Source organism: Phacochoerus africanus, chromosome 9 (genome assembly GCF_016906955.1).
Source record: "Phacochoerus africanus isolate WHEZ1 chromosome 9, ROS_Pafr_v1, whole genome shotgun sequence".
NCBI lineage: Eukaryota > Metazoa > Chordata > Mammalia > Artiodactyla > Suidae > Phacochoerus > Phacochoerus africanus.
Window position 1 is genome coordinate 118,081,678 of NC_062552.1, and position 22,144 is coordinate 118,103,821.

Sequence of the window (22,144 nt, forward strand, 5' to 3'; positions counted from 1 at the left end):
CTGCGCCACGAAGGGAACTCCTTTTTTTTTTTTTTTTTTGGTCTTGTTGTTGTTGTTGCTATTTCTAGTCTTTTTTATTTTTAGTTGGGTGTTCTCATTATTTAGAGTTCTTTATTCTAGATACAAGTTGTTGGATATATATCTTGGATATGGCTTGCCTTTTTGTTTTTGTAATAGTGCCTTTGGAAAAAAATGATTTAATTTTGATGAAATTCATTTTGTGGATTTTTAAAATAATTTATATCTTTTGTGTCCTGTTTAAGAAATATTTGTTAAACCCAAGACCACTGAGAATGTCTGCAGTTTTCCTCCAGAAATTTTATACTCTTTGCTTTTTTATTCAGGTCTTCGATCCATTTTGAATTAATTTTTTATATTGTTTCATGTCTCATGTTAGGGACAGAGTCATTATGTTTTGCATATGGCTGTCCATTTGTTCCAGTACCATTTGTTGAAAAGGTGATCATTTCTTCATTAAATTGTTTTGTCACCTTTGTCACAAATCAATTGCCCTTTTATGTTTAGGTCTATTTCTGCACCCTCTGTTTCTCTCCTTTTCTGATCTGTGTGTCTGTCTTTTTGCATTGCCATACCATCTGTTTCTTGTAACTCTGTAATAATTCTTGATATCAAGTTGTATTAGCCCCGAAACTTCATTCTCTCTCAAATTTGTTTTGACTCTTCTAGATCCTTTGCATTTCCAAATAAATTTTAGAATAAGCTTGTTCATTTCTACAAGAAGCCTGTTGGGGTTTATATTGGGAACCTATTCTTCAATTTGGGAGATTGACATCTTTACAGTATTGAGACTTTAATCCTTGAGTGCTAAATCTTGCTCCATATATTTAGGTCTTTATTCTCTCAACATGTTTCATAACTTTTGGTCTATAGATCTTACATATCTTCTAACCACATTTTTCAGATGTAGTTCATATTCTTAATGTAAATTGGATTGCTTTTTAAATCACTAATTATGATTTTTCTTTTCTAGTATATAGAAAAACAGTTGACATATAAATTGACCTTGTATCCTGCCCCATGGCTAGACTCACTTATTAGTTCTGCTAGCTTTTTTGCACAATTTGACTTCCTCCTTTCCAATCTGTAAGCCTTTTGTTTCTTTTTATAGCCTATTACTCTGACTCAAACCTTTAAACACAGTATTGAGTAGAAGTCGTATCTGTGAACATTCTTGCCTTGTTTGTGATTAGGGAGAAAGCATTCATTCTTTCACAGTTAAGTATGATGCTAACTGTTAAGTTTTTCGTAGATGCTCTTTATCTGGTTGAAGAAGTTCCCTTCTAAGTTTGTTGATAGTTTTATTTTATTTTATTTTTAGTTCTGATTTATTTATTTATTTATTTTAATAGTTATTTCCCAATACGTTTTTTTCTACTGTACAGCATGGTGACCCAAATACACATGCAGGTACACATTCTATTTTCTCACATTATCATGCTCCATCAAAAGTGACTAGACATAGTTCTCAGTGCTGCGCAGCAGGATCTCATTGCTAATCCATTCCAAAGGCAACAGTTTGTATCTATTAACTCCAAGCTCCCCAACCACCCCACTCCCTCCCCCTCTCCCTTGGCAACCACAAGTTTGTTTTCCAAGTCCATGATTTTCTTTTCTGTGGAACGGTTCATTTGTGCCTTATATTAGATTCCAGATATAAGTGTGATATCATATGGTATTTGTCTTTCTCTTTCTGACTTACTTCACTCAGTATGAGTCTCTAGTTCCATCCATGTTGCTGCAAATGGCATTATTTCATTCTTTTTTTAATGGCTGAGTAGTATATATACCACATCTTCCTAATCCAGCCATCTGTTGATGGACATTTGGGTTGTTTCCATGTCTTGGCTAATAGAGCTGCAATGAATATGCGGGTGCATGTGTCTTTTTTAAGGAAAGTTTTGTCTGGATATATGCCCAAGAGTGGGATTGCTGGGTCATATGGTAGTTCTATGTATCGATTTCTAAGGTACCTCCATACTGTTTTCCATAGTGGTTGTACCAGCTTACATTCCCACCAACAGTGCAGGAGGGTTCCCTTTTCTCCACACCCCCTCCAGCATTTGTTATTTGTGGACTTATTGATGATGGCCATTCTAACTGGTGTGAGGTGGTACCTCATCATAGCTTTGATTTGCATTTCTCTAATAATCAGTGATATTGAACATTTTTTCATGTGCTTGTTGGCCATCTGTACATCTTCCTTGGAAAAATATCTATTCAGGTCTTTTCCCATTTTTCAATTGGGTTGTTGGCTTTTTTACTGTTGAGTTGTATAAGTTGCTTGTGTATTCTAGAGATTAAGCCCTTGTCAATCGCATCATTTGAAACTATTTCCTCCCATTCTGTAAGTTGTCTTTGTGTTTTCTTTTTGGTTTCCTTTACTGTGCAAAAGCTTGTAAGTTTGATTAGGTCCCATTGGTTTGTTTGTTTGTTTGTTTATTATTTTTTTGGTCTTTTTGCCTTTTCTAGGGCCACTCCTGTGACATATGGAGGTTCCCAGGCTAGGGGTCCAATCGGAGCTGCAGCCGCCAGCCTACACCAGAGCCACAGCAACATGGGATCCAAGCCGCGTCTGCAGCCTATACCACAGCTCACGGCAATGCCGGATCCTTAACCCACTGAGCAAGGCCAGGGATTGAACCTGCAACCTCATGGTTCCTAGTCAGATTTGTTAACCACTGCGCCACGACGGGAACTCCTGGTTTATTTTTGCTTTTATTTCTGTTGCTTTGGGAGACTGACCTGAGAAATATTCATAAGGTTGATGTCAGAGAATGTTTTGCCTATGTTCTCTTCCAGGACTTTGATGGTGTCTTGTCTTATATTTAAGACTTTAAGCCATTTTAAGTTTATTTTTGTGCATGGTGTGAGCGTGCGTTCTAGTTTCATTGATTTGCATGCAGCTGTCCAGATTTCCCAGCAATACTTGCTGAAAAGACTGTCTTTTTTCCATTTTTTGCTCTTGCCTCCTTTATCAAAGATTAATTGACCATAGGTGTCTGGGTTTATTTCTGGGTTCTCCATTCTGTTCCATTGGTCTGTCTGTCTGTTTTGGTACTGGTACCACACTGTCTTGATGACTGTGGCTTTGTAATATTGCCTGAAGTCTGGGAGAGTTATGTCTCCTGCTTGGTTTTTGTTCCTCAGAATTGCCTTGGCAATTCTGGTTCTTTTGTGGTTCCATATAAATTTTTGGATTGTTTGTTCTAGTTCTGTGAAAAATATCATGGGTAATTTGATAGGGATTGCATTGAATCTGTAGATTGCTTTGGGTAGTATAGCCATTTTTGCAATATTAATTTTTCCAGTCCAGGAGCATGGAATATCTTTCCATTTCTTTACATCTTCTTTAATTTCTTTGATTAATGTTTTATAGTTCTCAGCATATAGGTCCTTTACCTCCTTGGTCAGGTGTATTCCCAGGTATTTGATTTTTTGGGGTGCAATTTTAAAGGGTATTGTACTTTTGTGTTCCTTTTCTAATATTTCATTTTTAGTATACAGAAACGCGACTGATTTCTGAATGTTAATCTTATATCCTTCTCCTTTGCTGAATTTGTTGATCACTTCAAGTAGTTTTTGGGTTGAGTCCTAGGGTTTTCTATGTATAGTATCATGTTATCTGCATACAGTGACAGTTTTACCTCTTCTCTTCCTATATGGATGACTTGTATTTCTTTTGTTTTTCTGATTGCTGTGGCCAGGACTTCCAGTACTATGTTGAATAACAGTGGTGAGAGTGGACATCCTTGTCTTGTTCCAGATTTTAGTGGGAAGGCTCTCAGAAGCTTTTCTCCACTGGGTATTATATTTGCTGTGGGTTTGTCATGAATGGCTTTGATTATGTTAAGATATGGCCCCTCTATACCCACTTTGGTAAGAGTTTTGATCATGAATGGATGTTAGACTTTGTCAAATGCTTTTTCTTCATCTATTGAGATGATCATGTGTTTTTTGACTTTTCTTTTGTTAATGTGGTGTATGATGTTAATTGATTTGCATATGTTGAATCATCCTTGTGCACCTGGGATGAGTCCCACCTGGTTGTGGCGATGATCTTTTTTATATGTTGTTGGATTCGGATGGCTAAAATTTTTTTGAGAATTTTTGTGTCTATATTCATCAAAGATATTGGCCTATAGTTTTCTTTTTTGGTGGTATCTTTGGTTTTGGAGTTAGGGTGATGGTGGCGTCATAGAGTGTCTTTGGGAGTTTTCCTTCTTCTTCAACCTTTTAAAAAAAGTTTAAGGAGGATGGGTATAAGTTCTACTTTGTATGTTTTGTAGGATTCACCTGTGAAGCCATCTGGTCCTGGACTTTTATTTGTAGGGGGTGTTTTTATGACATATTCAATTTCATTTCTAGTGATGGGTCTGTTCAGTTGATCTGTTTCTTCTTGATTCAGTTTTGGCAGGTTATAAGTCTCCAGAAGTTGTCCATTTTTTCTAGGTTGTCAAATTTGTTGGCATACAATTGTTGATAGTATTCTCTCATGTTTTTTTGTATTTCTATAGTATCTGTTGTTACTTCTTCTTTTTCATTTTTGATTTTGTTTATTTGGGTTTTTTCTCTCCTCTTCTTGGTGAGTCTAGTCAGAGGTTTGTCAATTTTGTTTACCTTTTTGAAGAACCAGCTCTTGGTTTTAATGATTTCTTCTATTGTTTTTTTAATCTCTATTTTATTGATTTCCTTTTTGATCTTTATGATTTCCTTCCTTCTGCTGACTTTAGGTTTTTCTTGTTCTTCTTTTTCTAATTCATTTAGGTGGTGGGCTAGGTTGTTGATTAGTTTGTTGATAGTTTTAAATCATGAGTGAATGTTGGATTTGTCAGACTTCTACACCAATTGAGATACACAAATGTGTTTTTAAAAATTTTGTCACATTATTGTTCTTGAAAAAATTAACTTTTATTTTGAGATAATTGTAGAGTCATAGACAGTTGTAAGAAATAAAGCAGAGGTAGCCATGTACCCTTTATCCAGCTTCCCCCTTGCATGGTCAGGCCACTCCAGATGGCTCTTCTCTTGCTCTTTGTACATTCCCTGCTCAACCAGTCCCTGATTCATCTCCATCCTACTCATGTGACCATGCCTGCCCCTTGTCCCTGCTAGTGAGTGTTCTAAACCTTAAACCAGAAAGGCTCCACTGTCTAGGTTATTTAAGGGAAGCCTTTGTCCTCGTGAAGGTCGTTAACCCCTAGGACTGTGAGAGATGTGCCTCAGCTGCTGGTTTCGCTGGTAACGGATGAGTCAGCCTGAGGTCAATTTCCCCTGTAAATGGTAGCCTCCTTCTCCCTGGAGTAGCAGAGATTGCTGCCATGTCCTGCCTGCCGTCTGTCTGCCACACGTGGTGGGGTGTTGCTTTAGGACCCTTTGTTTGGATGTGTTAAGATCTCCTGTCCAATAAATCATTGATGTCTATGTTGTTGTCTCCTGGATCTTTCTTGGGTCTTGAGGCTGGGCAGTTACAAGGCTTACAGGCCTGTGGGGTGCAGCCCAACATCCCAGTAGTAACGTTTGACAATCTGTAGTGTACATAACTGGGATATTGATATTCAAGATAGGTAAGCTTTCCATCACCCCCAGGACCCCTCAGATTACATTTTTATAGTCAAAACATCTTCTTCCCTCCCACCCCCCCCATCCATCCATCTTTAGCCTCTAGAAATCATTTAATCTATTATCCATTTGTATAATTTTGTCATTTCAGGGATGTTTAAATGGAAACATACAGTGTATAACAGTTGGGGGTTGGCTAATCTTCACTTAGCATAATTCTCTAGAAATTCATCAGCTGGTTGCACCTGTCAATATTTGTTCCTTTTAATTGCTGGATAGCATTCCATGGTATGGATGGACCACAGTTTAACCATTTGTCCATTTAAGGACGTATAGGTTGTTTATATTTTTCAGTTCAAATAAAGCTGCCCTAAACATTTATCTGCAGGTTTTTGTGTCTTTGAGATAAATGCCCGAGAGTACAATTGCTGGGTTGTATATTGTTGCATGTTTTGTTTTCTAAGAAATTGCCAATTTTTTTTTTCTAGAGTGGTCGTACCAGTTTATATGTCCACTATCAATGAGTGATTTAGTTTCTTTGCACTTTTATGGTGATATGATTTATTTTATTTTTTATCCTGATAATTGTGTAGTGATAGTTCATTGTGGTTTTACTTTACCTAATAGTTAACCATGTTGAACCGTGGTTATTTGCAGTCTGTGTATCATCTTTAGTTAAAAGTCTCTTCATTCCTTTTGCCCATTTTCAATTGGATTGTGTGCTTTTTTACTGTTGAGTATTGATAATTTTTTTTATATATTCTAGATACTGTTCCTTTGTCAGGCATGTAATTTGCAAATATTACTCCTCATCTGTGGCTTGTCTTTTCATCCTCTTAATGAAGTCTTTTACAGTGCAAAAGTTTTTATTTTCGATGAGTCCAATTTATCAGTTTTTATAGATCCTGCTTTTGGTGTCAAGTTTTGCCTCACCCTAGATTTAGAAGATTTTCTCCTCTATTTTTTTTTAAAGTGTCATAATTTTCTATTTTTTATTTATTTATTTATTTATTTATTTATTTTTTGTCTTTTTTGCTATTTCTTGGGCCGCTCCTGCGGCATATGGAGATTCCCAGGCTAGGGGTCCAATCGGAGCTGTAGACACCGGCCTACGCCAGAGCCACAGCAACGCGGGATCCGAGCCGCGTCTGCAACCTACACCACAGCTCACGGCAACGCCGGATCGTTAACCCACTGAGCAAGGGCAGGGACCGAACCCGCAACCTCATGGTTCCTAGTCGGATTCGTTAACCACTGCGCCACGATGGGAACTCCCCATTTTATATTTAAGTCTATTTGGAGTTAATGTGAGACTTATGTCAAGGGTTTTTGTTTTTGTTTGGAGATTTTTTGTGATTTTTTTGCCCTCTGGGTGTCCTGTTGCTCTAGCACCATTTGCTGAATAGGGTGTCTTTCCTACATGGAGTTGCCTTTGCACCTCTGGCAGGAATCAGTGTGCATATTTGTGAAGGTCCATTTCTGGATTCTCTTCTTCTATTCCATTGATTTATGTGTCCATCCCTCTGCCAGTGCTAAGCAGTCGTGGTTACTGTAGCTAGATAATAAATCTTAAAATTGAGTAGACACTTATTCCCACTTATTCTGCTTTTTCAGAATTGTTTTAGCTTATTCTAGTTTTGTTGCCTTTTCATGTAAATTTAATTTAATTTAATTTTATTGTCTTTCTAGGGCCACGCCTGTGGCATGTGGCGGTTCCCAGGCTGGGGGTCGAATCGGACCTGTAGCTGCCAGCCTACACCACAGCCACAGCAAGTCACATCTGAGCCGTGTTTGCGACCTACGGCACAGCTCAAGGCAATGCTGGATCCTCAACCCACTGAGCAAGGCCAGGGATCAAACCTGCATCCTCATGGTTCCCCCCCTTCTCCTCTTGATTTTGTCTTTTCGAGTACTCACTTAGATGTTCCCTTGTGGACTAGAAGGTTAAGGATCTGGTGTTGTCACTGATGTGGCGCAAGTTCAGCCTCTGGCTCAGGAACTTTCCCATGCTGCAGGCTCGGCCAAAAACATAAATAAAATGAAGTCTTCACTTAGAGAGTGAAGAGAGTAGTGGAGTGATTGGGCTGAGCCTTATTTTGCAGCCTGCCATACTGCAGCAGGGGAAAGCCTTTCTCCACAGCAGGACAGCTTCATTTAGTCAGAATACAGAATATGCTGCTTATTAAGAGAACTTACAAAGCTCTGAAGCAAATAAATAGTTTTAAAAACTGTGTTAAGGTCTTATATACATAATAACAAATGATTTCATGTGAAGAGGTAAGTAAGAATAGTTTTATAGTAAATAAGTATTGCGGCATCAGTAATTAACTTTTAAGTTGGTATCAGTTAAGCATATGTGGGATTTCCCTCTGAGGTGGTGCCACATTTACTAGCATCTTTTATGTATGCATATCAAATACATGTACAGCTTATGTTGCTAAGCTTATGGTTTTTTTGTTGTTGTTGTTGTTGCTATTTCTTGGGCCGCACCCGTGGCATATGGAGGTTCCCAGGCCAGGGGTCGAATCGGAGCTGTAGCCACCGGCCTACGCCAGAGCCACAGCAATGCGGGATCTGAGCCACGTCTGCAACCTACACCACAGCTCACGGCAATGCCGGATCGTTAACCCACTGAGCAAGGGCAGGGATCGAACCCGCAACCTCATGGTTCCTAGTCGGATTCATTAACCACTGCGCACAACAGGAACTCCAGCTTATGTTTTAAAAACAAATAACTTTTGCATGGAATTGGTTTTTCAGAAGACTCTGAACACCTTTTCTGAGGTATTTAGGTATCTCAGGTACTACTGAGATTATTTTGGTAAAGCCCTAGTGACTTAATGAATGTTACGTCAAAGAGGCATTACATAAATATGCTCTACTGACCTTTAAGAACATTGAATATAGGAGTTCCCATCGTGGCGCAGTGGTTAATGAATCTGACTAGGAACCATGAGGTTGTGGGTTCGATCCCTGCCCTTGCTCAGTGGGTTAAGGATCCAGTGTTGCCGTGAGCTGTGGTGTAGGTTGCAGATGCGGGTCGGATCCCACGTTGCTGTGGCTCTGGTGTAGGCTGGCGTCTACAGCTCCGATTCAACCCCTAGCCTGGGAACCTCCATATGCCGCGGGAGCGGCCCCAGAAAAGGCAAAAAGACCAAAAAAGAAAAAAAGAACATTGACTACATTGTTAGATTTCCAGCAACTCATAGTCAGTCTAGTGCAACAGGTAATTTGATTGTACCAGAAGAAAGTTTATGATTCTACTGTAGTTGATTTTGTTGCTGTCCCTGCTGTTGTATGATTATTAATATTTTATCATAACGAAATTTACCATAGATTTTTTTTTATAAAGTATGGCAAACTGGCAGGTCACAGGAAAATATGAGGTAGAATTCTGAAGTCATTATTTAATAATAGTCTCTCAAGACTCTTAGACTTAGGTGAGTATGTAGATAGATAATCTTGTTTTAGCATAAGCATAGTTAATATCATCATTCACTTGCTGTAAGATTTACTTAATGCAATTCCAGTTCTGGCTTTATTTTTTTTTTTTAATCTAAGTGATGTGTTTAAAGTTTAAGTGTCAGAAGTCTGAATATTCATTATTAAAAGCAGGGATTTTCAAGTTAACCCCTGCTTTTTAAAATGTAAATTAATACTACAAATTTATAGTTACAAATTTAAATTTTGTGTTTTTTTGTAAGTGCTGGTCAGGATATCCAAGGAACAAGCGTGATTGCGAATCTTCCCTTTCTGATGCGACAGAACCCTGCTGAGACACTTCGGAGGGTCTTGCCAAAAGTTAGAGTAAGTTGCTGTGAAATATGCTTTGAATTTACCTTTTTTTTTTCCCCCCCAAGTAGTATGTTGTCATTGTCAGGAGAAGATTTGACAGCTTTTGATGGCTAATTATTGAATGGAGGAAGTATTATGATAAACGTTTGGAATTTCAGTGAAAATATTTAGGGAAATTAGCTGATGGAAATGGAGAAATCTAGATCTCAAGTTACAAAGATTTCTTTTATCATTTTCTCAGTAGACTCGTTATAATTAGTCTAGCTTTGCAGTAGTTCAGAAAATCATAGCTATCTTATTTGGTGCTCTCTTGACTTAAATACGTATTAATGGTATTTCTACAACATTGACAACCAGTTTATCTAAGAGTCGTAATAATCACCCGTGGTGGCTACTGAAGAATCATCAAAGATTGAAGGTTGTGACTCTTGCAGTTTTAGTTTTATATTTAATTCCTAAATTCCTTCAAAATTAGTTTCTGTGCTATAAACAAAATATTTGCTCTACTAGAACTTGCTTTTCTCTGTTTAGTATTTATTGTTTATTAATAGATAATACTACGTATTTAATATGTGCCGTTTATTATTTATTTGTACCATGCACAAAGCACTGTTCTTTATTAGAACTTGAATGAACAGAACAGATGGTGTCTATGTGTCCTCAGGGAGCTTAACCTACTAATGGGGTTGGGAAGGTTACATGCTAATGGAGATTCTGTTTGCTAATAGTTTTATAGACTTTGCTTTGGCTTTCTGTCCAGTTTAACTTTTTTGTAATTTTAATTTATATATATTTAAAATACTGTCATTATTAGCATCTCATTTGGGTTTTATTTTTAGGTATATATAGCATGTTTCCAGTGGTTTAGATTTTTACAAGATGCCCACATTTCTATGCAGGCAATGTGAATTTTTCTTTCTTTTTACTGATACAGTGATGAACTGAGAAGATGTTTATTTTAGTATTGCATGTGATTCAAAAGTGAATGAAGCTTTTTCATATCTGTTTTTGCCAAATCACTCTATAATGTCACTGGAATTAAGTCTACAGAGTCTAGGTTTAACTCCCAGTCAACTTAAGCGATATTAACTGACCTAAGCTTGTTAGCATGTCATCTGGAAGTACAGTTAAACAGTAGTCGTAGGGAACAGGTGGTTAGGCCCTCTTGACCAAGGAGGTATTTGTACACAAGCAGATTAGTTTTAAAGCTAAAAATATTGGGCACGCTATACATTCTGTGTTGAGCAGTCTTAATCTGGGTCACAGCATGCTGAAAGCTCAAAGTTTCATAAAGTAAAAATAGAAGATGAATGGTAGTTTTAGAGGTCTCTAAATTATTTTGAAAAAATACTTTCCTAATGAGTTCATAACAAAGTTAATAACTCCTGAAAAAATTATATACTCATATATTGAGCATATTTACGTGAAGAATCAAATTTTGTCTGCTGAAAACTGTATAACGGAGAGTTATAGAAGACAGAATTTTATTAGGCTTTTAAAGTAATTAAGTATAATTCATAATACAGAGGATTAACTGAATAAAATTGATATTAAAATGTGTACTATTGAATATATAAGAAAGTCTTTATTGCTGAATGATTTCATTCATTTCTTTCTTTTTTTTTCTTTTTTAGGGCTGCACTGGTGGCATATGGAAGTTCCCAGGCTAGGGGTTGAATCAGAGGGGCAGCTGCTGGCCCACACCACAGCCACAGCAGTTAAGGATCTGGGCCACATCTGTGATCTACACCACAGCTCATGGCAACCCTGGATCCTTAACTCACTGAGCGAGGCCAGGGATCGAACCCACATGTCATGGATACTAGTCAGGTTTATTTCTGCTGAGCCACAGTGGGAATTCCTTCATTCATTTCTTTAATTAGTCAACAAGCAGCCATTTATTTAGGACTCTTATTTATCTTGCCCTGTACTAAAAATGGTAGAAATCAGTCCCACTTTTAAGATTTTATATCAGGAAGACAAAAAAGACTACGGAAAACAAAGAATAAGCATAGGAGAGGATTTAATTGTGTGATTTTGACTTTAAAATTGCTGAAGTAAGCAAGCAGTTATGGGGGCAATATAATGACTTTTACAGAGGGTTTAATATAAAATGTAGGCAGCTAAACATTTAAGCAACCCATGTCAAATTATAAAACCTAGGTTTTTGAGCAAATCATTTGAAATCATGGTATTCAGATATTGTTAAAATTTATTGATACTCATAGCACCTTCTTTAATTCTGCTTTACTTCTGTGAGTTGTTATTTTTAAGTGATAAAAGTATGACCAAAATTGCACATAGCCACTTTATTCACTTTTGCCATGGCCATCGTTTCTTAGTTAATTTTTATAAAAAAGCAATCTTGTGTCTTAAAGTGAGCATTTAGTAATAATGGCCTTCTTATTCATTCATAAAATATTTCCTAAGTTCCTCCTGTGTGCCAGGCCCTGCTCTAAGCTCTCAGAAAATAGAGGTGAACAAAACAGAGAACTTACCTTCGAGGACGTTTCCAGAGGGGGCGACAGACCCTAAACAAGTGAGTGAGGGTTAAAGAACAGGATAGAGTGACAGGGGTGAGGACGTGTCGTGGTGGTGGTGGTGGTGGTGGGAGGGCACCAGCTATGCATTGAAGCATCTCGAGAAACTGAAAGTTGAAGGGATTGGAGGGAGCAGCCATTTGAAGGGTCAGGAATGAATGGTTCAGGCAGAGAGAGCAGAGAGTTTGGTGGATTTGAAAGAGCTAAGTGTGATTGGAATCCAGTGGGTAGGGGTGGGTCGTGACTTGAAGAGGGTTTAGAGGGACGAATCAGTGACAGAGCACGCAAGAGTTGTTCTTTCTGAGGATGGTGCACAGCCATTGAAGACTTGAGGCAGCAGTGACTTACTGCCTTGACGTTTTATAATGATCCTTTTGCTGCTTGTGTGGTGAGTGCATTTAATGGGACAGTTAGGAAGCTGCAGCATTCACTAGTCCTTGTGATGTGTGAGGGTGGCTGGATTAGGGCAGCTCCTTAGGACAATAGGGAGTGGTGGATAGGTCCAAGATAGGTTTACTGGGATAGAATGAACTTCATGATGGATCGGATGTGGGAAGTGAGAGATGACTTCCAGCTTTCTGGTTTGAGCTTCCATATGGTTCTACTGCTTTTGAGTATCTTGGTTGATAATTTATTAAGTCTATGGGGAAAAATAGTTTGAGCACGTACTAATGCTTATCTTCTGTGAATGATTTGGAGAATTTAAAGATGTTAATGATAAATGTTTTATGTAAGAAGTTCATTCCCCCGATTCTTTTCATATTTATAGCAGGAGTACAAGCGGCTTTTAGAACTCACGCTGTGTCTTATCTTTACCTTAAAGAACATCAGATAAAGTGATGGTGATTTTTCTGACCTTATGTATTATAAAATTTCACCAAACAGAACATTTTTATTTCTGTTTTTGTTTTGTTTTATTGTGTTTGCATTTCATCTTTACCATAATGTATTAAGTGAAAAATGGTCTTTAAAATAGGTTGTTTTAGAGATGAAGGAATTTGATAAAAATAAAATGGCAGAGAATCAGGATTAGAACTGAGCTAATCCATAGTACTTCTACAGTTTATTTTCTAAGTTTTACCCATGGTGGATGATGAATGATAGTGCAATCAGGTCAGTCATCTCGAGTTTAAATTTAAGTGAGAATCCAGAAAGGAAATATTTTGACCTCCATTCCCTATCTAGATATGAGACACTTCTAAATAGACAGTTGACCCTTGAACAACATGGATTTGGATTGCATGGGCCCATTTGTACTTGGGGTTTTTCAGTAAATGTGCACTGTAACATGACACGATCCGAAGGTGGTTGAATCTGTGGTTGCAGAACCTGGGATGCAGAGGAAGGACCAACGGTAAAGTTGTTTGTGCATTTTCCGTTGAGCGTAGGCACCGCTAAACCCGCATTGTCCAGGGGTTGACTGTAGCTGTTTTATCCCTTTTATTTGATTTAACCCTAGGATGTCTTTTGAAAGAGGAAGCTTTTTTTCTTCTGTGGTTCTTACTGTGTTTTAAATTATAGCTCATTTGCAATGTTGTGCCAATCTCTGCTGTACAGCATGGTGACCCGCTCGTGCACATACATTCATTCTCTTTCTTGTATTGTTTTCCATCACGGTCTGCCCCAGGGGGTTGGATATAGTTCCTTGCGCTTTATAGTAGGGCCTTATTGTTTTTTTTTCCTGTGTATTCTATTGATTCAGCTTAAATTCTTTTCTTCAATATATTACGTTCAAGTGATATGAGATGTTAGATTTCACATTTGTCTGGAAATCAAAGAATTTTTTTCAGGATAAATTTCCAAAATACTGTGGTCCTTTATAAAATTTAAAATAGTAGTGAAGTAATTATGTAATGTCAGTGACTCCTTTATAAATGAAGTGTAAAAGGCAAGTCTCTACCTGTTGAGCTATTGGATCTTGTTATTTTTTTTTTTCCTTGCTTATTTGGGGAACCCAAATGGATGGCATGAAATTGTCTATTAGAAAATGTGCAGTGTCAGGAACAGATAAAAATAAAAAGCTGACATTTCTTGAGGTTTTCCGATGAGTCAGGCACTGTACTCTGTCAAACCTTTTATAGGTTTTTATCTCTTTGGATGCTCATGGGAGTTCTGAAAGGGTTATTTGATAGAGGCAGAAACAGCTTAGATGAGTATCTTGCCCAGTGTCACAAAGCTAACAAGTGCTATGATTAGGTTTGAATGGGGCCTGACTCCTGGGTCCTCCCTCTTAGCTGCTCTATAGCTTCCTGGTTAGTTAATGTTGACTGTAACAGATTTAGTACGTATGATTTTAGTCCCTAAGCCTTAGTCATTTCTCATGTGGTTGCAGTAGCTGCCTCACTGGACCTGTTGCTTCCACTTTGCTCCTGGGAGTCCACTGAGCCAGACAGATCGTTTATTTGTTTATTTAGGAACAATCTACACATTATTTTGACAGATAAAATTATATATATTTAAAATATACATTGTGAAATGATTACCCCATCAAATTAATTAATACATCCTCATCCTCTCACAGTCAATTTCTTTCTTCAGAGAGCTCTTTTTATTTTACTTTATTTTATTTTGTCTTTTTGCCTTTTCTAGGGCTGCTCCTGTGGCATATGGAGGTTCCCGAGCTAGGGGTCTAATCGGAGTTGTAGCCGCCAACCTACGCCAGGGCCACAACAACGTGGGATCCAAGCCGTGTCTGTGACCTACACCACAGCTCACGGCAACACCGGGTCCTTAACCCATTGAGCAAGGCCAGGGATCGAACCTGCAACCTCATGGTTCCTAGTCAGATTCGTTAACCACTGAGCCACACCGGAACTCCAGAGAGCTCTTTTTAAAGCATCAATCCTATCTTTTTTTCTTGAATGAAAACTACTTAAGTAGGCAGAACAGTGCTCCCCCTCCGCCCCACCAAGATGTCACATCCCAATCCTGGAAGCTATCACATGTACCTTATTTAGAAAAAGGTTTTGTAGATGTGGTTAAGGATCTCAGATAGAGAGATTATCCTGGATTATCTGAGGAGGCCCTATATGCCATCACTGTATCCTTAAAAGAGGAAAGCAGGCGTGGAGGAGAAGGCTCTGTGAAGATAGAGGATGAGATGGCATTGATGCGGCCACAAGCCAAGGATGCAGGAAGCGCAAGTAACTGAGCCTGCTTAGTGCCCCTGAGGGACTGTGGCCTTGCCAACACTTTGATTTGGGCCCAGGGATCCTGATTTAGGACTAATGGCCTCCAGAACTGTGAAAAAACACATTTGTGTTGTTCTAAGCCACTCAGTTTGTGGCAATTATAGCAACCACAGGAAAGTAATATAAGTAACGTATTTCAGATGGAATAGAACTCCTTGCCATGCCCTTAAATGACCCTGCCTAGCTTTCTGACTGCCCTGCCCACTGTTCTTTTCTCTTTCTTCTGTAAGGGTAGAAGCCTTGTTGGTCTGACTTATCACTGTATCCCCAGAATCCAGAACAGTGATTGGCAAAAATAGGCACTCAAAAACAATTTTAAATGTGTATTGATTGAATTTAATATGCCAAGGCCCTAAGTGTCTGCCTGAAAGAACTATGACACATTGGCCTGATCCACTAATGGTGTTCCTGGATGAGGAGTAAAAACACGCTCTCAGTGGAGTGACCTACTGCTGACTTACATTTCTAGACAGACCTTTTTTTTTTTTTGGAAGCAGTGTCATAGGAAAAGGATAAAAGAGACATAATTAATCAACAGGAAACTTGATCAGTTGTGATCAGATGTGGTCTACCAGTCTTTTGATTTTGAAAAGATTCATTAGTTCTACTTTTACTAATTTTTGCGTGACTTTATGTTCCTTTATAGAAATAATGGAGAAATATTATGAGTTTCTCCCAATCTGATCATTTGAATATATCTACTGAATATAGGTAGATTTAAAAAAATTATTTAAAAACTTTTATAGACAGCCTTTGCTATGTAAATAAAAATGTTTGTTGATGAAAGCTTAAGTTACCTTTTAAGTTCCATTTCAAGCGGCGCAGACAGGTAGATACCAATAATAACGTGAAGGAGACTTTACTATGAGCAGGCCCTCTGCTCAGCGCTTTAGACACATCCTTTGAAACTTCTTACAGCAAATGCCACACCATGCATCTGTCCTCATTTGATGACTGAGAAAATACTGGCTTAAAAATTCAGTGTTTGACTATAATATTTTGTCAAAGTATACAATTATATAGTTTATTCAGTGCACTGAGGAAAAAAGGAATAGTCTGAACTAAAGAATTAAAGAGCACAAATAGGTGATGCAAATTGCTTTGTTCTTTGGTTTTGCTGTTCAAAAATAAAAGTACCCGTCTTCCTCACTGTAGGTGATGTTTTCTGAGATAAGAGTTTTGAAAAAAGCGGAAGGATTTGGCAAAGGCAGTACACTTATAAGCAGAACATGTTGTTCCAGGCTCCCTAGAGGTTATAAAAAGCCCACAACAGAGTGGTACTCTGTGGACAGGCTAAGCATTTTGGGACAGTCTGATGTGAAGGAAAGTGAAGAAAGTGAAATTATTCCTATAATGTAACATTGATTGGAAAAAAATCATCAGGGTCAGAATTGATCTTACAAGGAATTTTTATGGGATAGGAAGCATAAAATTAGTTAACTTACATCCTTCCAGTTCACTAAGAAAAAAAGGAGTAGTAATAACCAAAGGAATTAGGGAGCACGGACAGATGACATAATGACTTTTTCTTTCGTGGTTTACAGCTCAAAAATAAAAGTACATGGAGCACAGTGCATCTTGCAAATAATGCCTGTTATATCTTTTATGTATATCCCTTTGTGTTTAAGGGAAGAGTAGATTAATGTCATTAATTATTTGACAGTTTTAGTAAATTTGATGAAAACACTGCAACATAGTTTTTTTCCTGTGCCTATAAAAAAGTTACATGAGCTAATATTCTTAATAGATTTAAAAATATAGCCTTTCAGTAAGATAAATTCTAGTGGAGACCAGTGTTCTTACATGTGCTTAGTCATTCAATCATTGGTTATTTTTATCCTGCCTACAATAAAAATGAGCTGGAACTTCTGAATTTCTTAATTAGAAAATCTTCTATTTCTGTGATAATGGGATCACCATTATTACTTGAATATTGTTTGTGATTTTAGGCATTTGGATGCTACAAAGAGGGTACTTTGTGGATATTTTCATCTACAATCCTTGCCAAACTTTAAAACAAAAAAAGATGTTCACATAGTCCACTGTCATCAAGGTCTATAGTGTTTGATTTAAAACTGTGCGGATTAACTAGCCTTTTGGCAGTGTGGTGAAGTAGATATTCTAGAACATACCCCCAAATCAGAAAATCTAGAAACCCTAGATAAAGTACAGCAAGCATTCTTTTATATGCATGGTTACGCTTGTAAGAGAGTAAGGATGAGTCAGGGCTTAGAAACAAAATAGTCATTTCCACAAGAAGACGAAACTCACATTCTAACAACAATGGCTTATTCACAAAATTCACATAATCGTAACTTTTCTTGAGCCCATCAGGACTGATTACAAAGCACCCAAGTGAACTGTATTTAAAAGAACTCTCTGAGGGAAGATGGAACATGGGGACACTGAATTTTGACAAGAGAATAAGAGGAAGAAGTGGCCACCACCTAAAATTGTTAGGAAAAAAATCAGCTAAAATTTTGACAAGTTTTTAAAGTTTGATTTGTGGGCTCGTATCAGTTTGGAATAACTCAGAGTTCCAGATACAAAGGAACCTTGCACTCGTGAGCTCTTCTCCACAGGCGCAGGTGTGGCGATGACTGCTGCTGGGGGCAGGGGACACAGCACTGCCCACTTCCTCACAGTGACTTGCAGGACATTTCAGCAGAGAGGGAACTATAAAGGAATCAAATGAAAATGCTAGAAATAAAAAAGAATGATATCAGAGATGAAGTATTTCTGCAGTGGGCACAGCTGGGGAAAGAATCAGTAAACTTGAAGGTAGAAATTATCTAAACTGAAACACAAAGATTAAAAAAATGAAAAAATAGAGCATTCAGTGGTTTTGAAACAGTATGAAGTGATATCATATATGTAGAATTAAAAGTCTCAGAATGAGAAAAGAGAGAATAGGGAAGAACTATTTGAAGAAATTATGGCCAAGACTTTTCTGAGATTAATGAATGGCAACAGGCCAGAAACACACACACTTTCCTCCTAGGCACATCATGATCAAACTGCTAAAAATGAAAAATAAGAGACTATCTTGGGAACAGCCAGAGACAAAAGAAACGTTACCCAAGAGGAACAAAGGTGAGAGTTAAGCAGACTTCTGGTCAGAATACGTACAGGCCAGAGGATTGGAATGTTGTATTAAAAGTACTGAAAGTAAAAAAGCAGAAAGAAAAAAAAAAGTCAACAGAAATCTATATCTAGTGAAAATATCTTTCAAGTATCTTTGCATAATACTATTTTGTTTTTAGACAAACAGAAGTCAAAATAATTCATTGTGCTAGACCTACACTGCAAGAAATGGTAAGGGAAGTCCTTTAGGCAGAAGTAATGTAATATCAGATAGAAACTGGCTATACATGAAGAAATATGGAGCTCCAGAAATGGTAAAAATTAGGGTAAATGTAAATGAAATAACATTCCTCCAGAAAATAGGGGATAAAGAACCTCACAAGTGATTCTATGAGGCCAGCATTATCCTGATGCCCAAATGAGACACATGTTACAAAAAACCCTATAGATGCCTCTCTCTCATGAACTTAGATGCAAACAGCAAATATCTAAATATCTAAATATCAAATCCAGCAATATCTAAAAGGGATAATATATCATGACCAATCATGGTTTATCTCAGTAACTTTGGGTGTTTTAAAAGTTCCAAATATAATCAGTATAAGTCCTATCAACACACTAAAAACAAACCAAAAAATACCACTATCTGATCATCTCAGTAGATTTAGGAAAAGCATTTGACAAAATCTAACATCATTCTTGGGGGAAAAAGCCCCAAACTTCAGTATACTAGGAATAGACAGGAGCCTTCTTCGTGAAAAACCTACAGGTAACATCATACTTCAAGCTGAAAGACTGAATGCTTTCCCCCAAAATCAGGAACAAATCAAGAGTGTACACTCTTACTGTGTTGTTTTCAACACTGTACTAGGTATTCTAACTAGTGCAGTAAAGCAACAAAAAAGAGTGAAAGGCCTCCACATTGCAGAGAAAGGAGTTAAACTGTCTTTTTCTATCAGACAACATTATCATCTATGTAGGAATCTACAAAAGAAAAATACTTAGAACTATTGAATATAGAAAGGTGGCAGGATACTATATAAATATACAAATAAATTATATATCTACACATTAGGAATAAGCAATTGGAAACTGAAGTTTTTCTTAAACTATTCAAGTATAGTAGTACTTAGGGATAAATCTGATAAATGATGTGTTAAGACCTGTATACTGAAGGCTGTAGAACATTACTGAGAAAAATAATAGAACTAAGTAAATGGAAATACACTCCATATTTATGGATCAGAAGGCTCAATATTGTTAAGATGTCAGTTCTCCTCAGGAAAAAAAATCTGTATATTTAATGCAAAATGATAAAAATTTCACAAGTTAGGTTTTTTTTTTTTTGTAGGAAATAAGTGTATTCTAAAATTCATATGAAAATGCAAAGGACTTAGAATAGGCAAAACAAATTTTGAAAACAATAAAGTTGGAGTTTTTATCACCTGATTTCGAGATATAATTTATAGCTATAGCAATTAAGATGTAATTCTGATATAAAGACAAATCAATGGGACATACAGAGAATTTTTTAAAAATCCCACAGATATGTGCCCAGTTGTTGTTTTTTTCTTTCTTTCTTCCCCCCCCCGCCACATGGAGCTCTTGGGCCAGGGATCAGATCTGAGCTGAGCTGTGAACTAAGCTGCAGATGTGGCAACGCCAGATCCTTAACCCATTGTGCTGGACCAGGGATCAAACCCACATCCCAGCGCTCGCAAGATGCTGCCAGTCCCTTTGCACCACAGCAGGAATTCCCCAATTGATTTTTTTTTTTTGGTCTTTTTGCCTTTTCTAGGGCTGTACACGTGACATATGGAGGTTCCCAGGCTAGGGGTTGAATTGGAGCTGTAGCCGCTAGCCTACGCCAGAGTCACAGCAACGCGGGATCCGAGCCGCGTCTGCAACCTGCACCACAGCTCATGGCAATGCTGGATCGTTAACCCACTGAGCAAGGCCAGGGATCGAACCCACAACCTCATGGTTCCTAGTCAGATTCGTTAACTGCTGAGCCATGATGGGAACTCCCTCCCCAATTGATTTTTAACACACGTACAAAGGCAGTCTTGTGGAGAGGATAGTCTTTTTAACAAAAGAGTGCTAAGTTGAGAAAAAGGTCCATACTTGGTAACATATAGAAAAGTTAACCCCAAATAGGTCATAAACTAGAATGTTAAAACTGAAATTATAAAAGCTTATGGAAGGAAACTAAAGAGTAAGTCTTTGTGACCTTTGGATTAGACAAAGATTTTTTATATATGACACCAGGAGCATGATCCATAGAAGAAAAATTTGATAAATTTGATATCATTCATGAAAGTGTAAAGTTAAGAGAATACAAAAAAAGTCATAGAATGGAAGAAAATATTTCTACATCACATATCTATTGATAAAGGATATGTGTTTAGAATACATAAAGAACTCTCAAAACTCAATAATAAGCCCAGTTTTAGAAAGGCAAAAAATTTAAACTGGTACTTCACAAAAGATTTCTGGGTAGCAAATAAACAAGATATTCAATATCAATCATCAGATAAATGCAAATAAATTTATGCACTTGTTAGAATGTGTGTACTAAAAATCCCAGACAATATCAAATATAGACAAAAATGTGGAGCAACTTAAACCCTCATACTCTGTTGTTGGTGGAAGCGTAAAATGCTACAACTACTTGGGAAAACAGTTGGGCAGTTTCTCAGAAGTTTAAATGTATACCTGTTGAATCACTCAACCACTTCACTCCTAAGGATTGAGAGACATTGAAGCAAGTGTTCTTAGAAAGACTCGTATATAGTTGTTCATTTCATCTCCATTTGTAATAGCCAGAACTAAAAATAATCCACATATCCATCAACAGATGAATGGATAAACAAATTGTGGTATACCCATATGATAGAATACAAACTAAGCTTTAGGTATTCGGAATCCAAGTCCTTTGATAGTTATGTGTTGAAATTCTCCCAGGGAAAAAAGAGGAACCACATTACATGCTCTCATCTCTGGGTTTCGGTTGTCTCTTAGATTTTGGGTGAGTAATTTTTTTCCCTACCTTGTTGGTTTTCATGTGCCTTTGTGCAGATGATTTTTGTATTTTGTCCAGTTTTTAAAATTGTTCTTGGTGTTCCTGTCATGGTACAGTGGTTAGCGAATCCGACTAGGAACCATGAGGTTGTGGGTTCGATCCCTGGCCTTGCCCAGTAGGTTAAGGATCTGGCGTTGCCATGGGCTAAGGTGTAGGTCACAGATGCGGCTTGGATCCCGTGTTGCAGTGGCTCTGGCATAGGCCGGTGTCTGCAGCTCCGAGTAGACCCCTAGCCTGGGAACCTCCATATGCCGCAGGTGCAGCCCTAGAAAAGACCAAAAAAAAAAAAAAAAAACCAAAACCCTAAAAAAAAATGCCCAAAATTAAAAAATAAAATAAAATAAAATAAAATTGTCCTCATCAGGAGAGCTGATTAGAATTACCTGCTCTGTTCACTGAAAGAAGTTCCCTTTCCTTGTGTTTTTTCCTTTTGATTTAATCTTGGAATGACATTAGCCCCCAATACTTCTTTTTATGTATCTGCGTATTCCCCATCATTACCTCTACCCCTACACAGATCAATTTTGATTCTTTCCTAGAGCCGTGCTAGGAATAATCCAGAACCTTAAATGAAATATTCTGCTGAAATACTTGTGATAGATCTCCTTTTTAAACTTTTGAGTTTTTCAACGCCCTCCTCGCCTCTTTTTTAAAATTGGGATGAAACTTTTCCAGTAGCAGATCTCCACTTTTGGTCTGTGTTTGCCCTGTAGGTAATCTGTCCCCATACGCTTGACTTTAAATATCTCATATATAAATTTTATCGATTCTTTATTAAGCCTCTTCTTTATAATAGACCTTTTCAGAGTATCAGAACTGCATATACAACTCCCTGTTTGTAATCTCTACTTCGATGCCTCAGAGTCATTTCA

General features: G+C 37.5%; 1 protein-coding gene across 4 annotated transcripts in view; it reads left to right on the forward strand.

Moving 5' to 3' along the window:
* The window catches only part of PPP4R4 (protein phosphatase 4 regulatory subunit 4), a 110,895-nt gene that overhangs the window by 32,099 nt on the left and 56,652 nt on the right, over positions 1–22,144 (forward strand). For 2 of the 4 annotated variants that reach the window (XM_047796130.1, XM_047796131.1), the window contains exon 3: positions 9,285–9,387. In XM_047796130.1, coding sequence (XP_047652086.1) covers positions 9,285–9,387 — 103 coding nt within the window. Of the gene's footprint in view, positions 1–9,284; positions 9,388–22,144 lie in introns of those variants that run through there. The other 2 variants (XM_047796129.1, XM_047796128.1) reach the window with 2 other exon arrangements.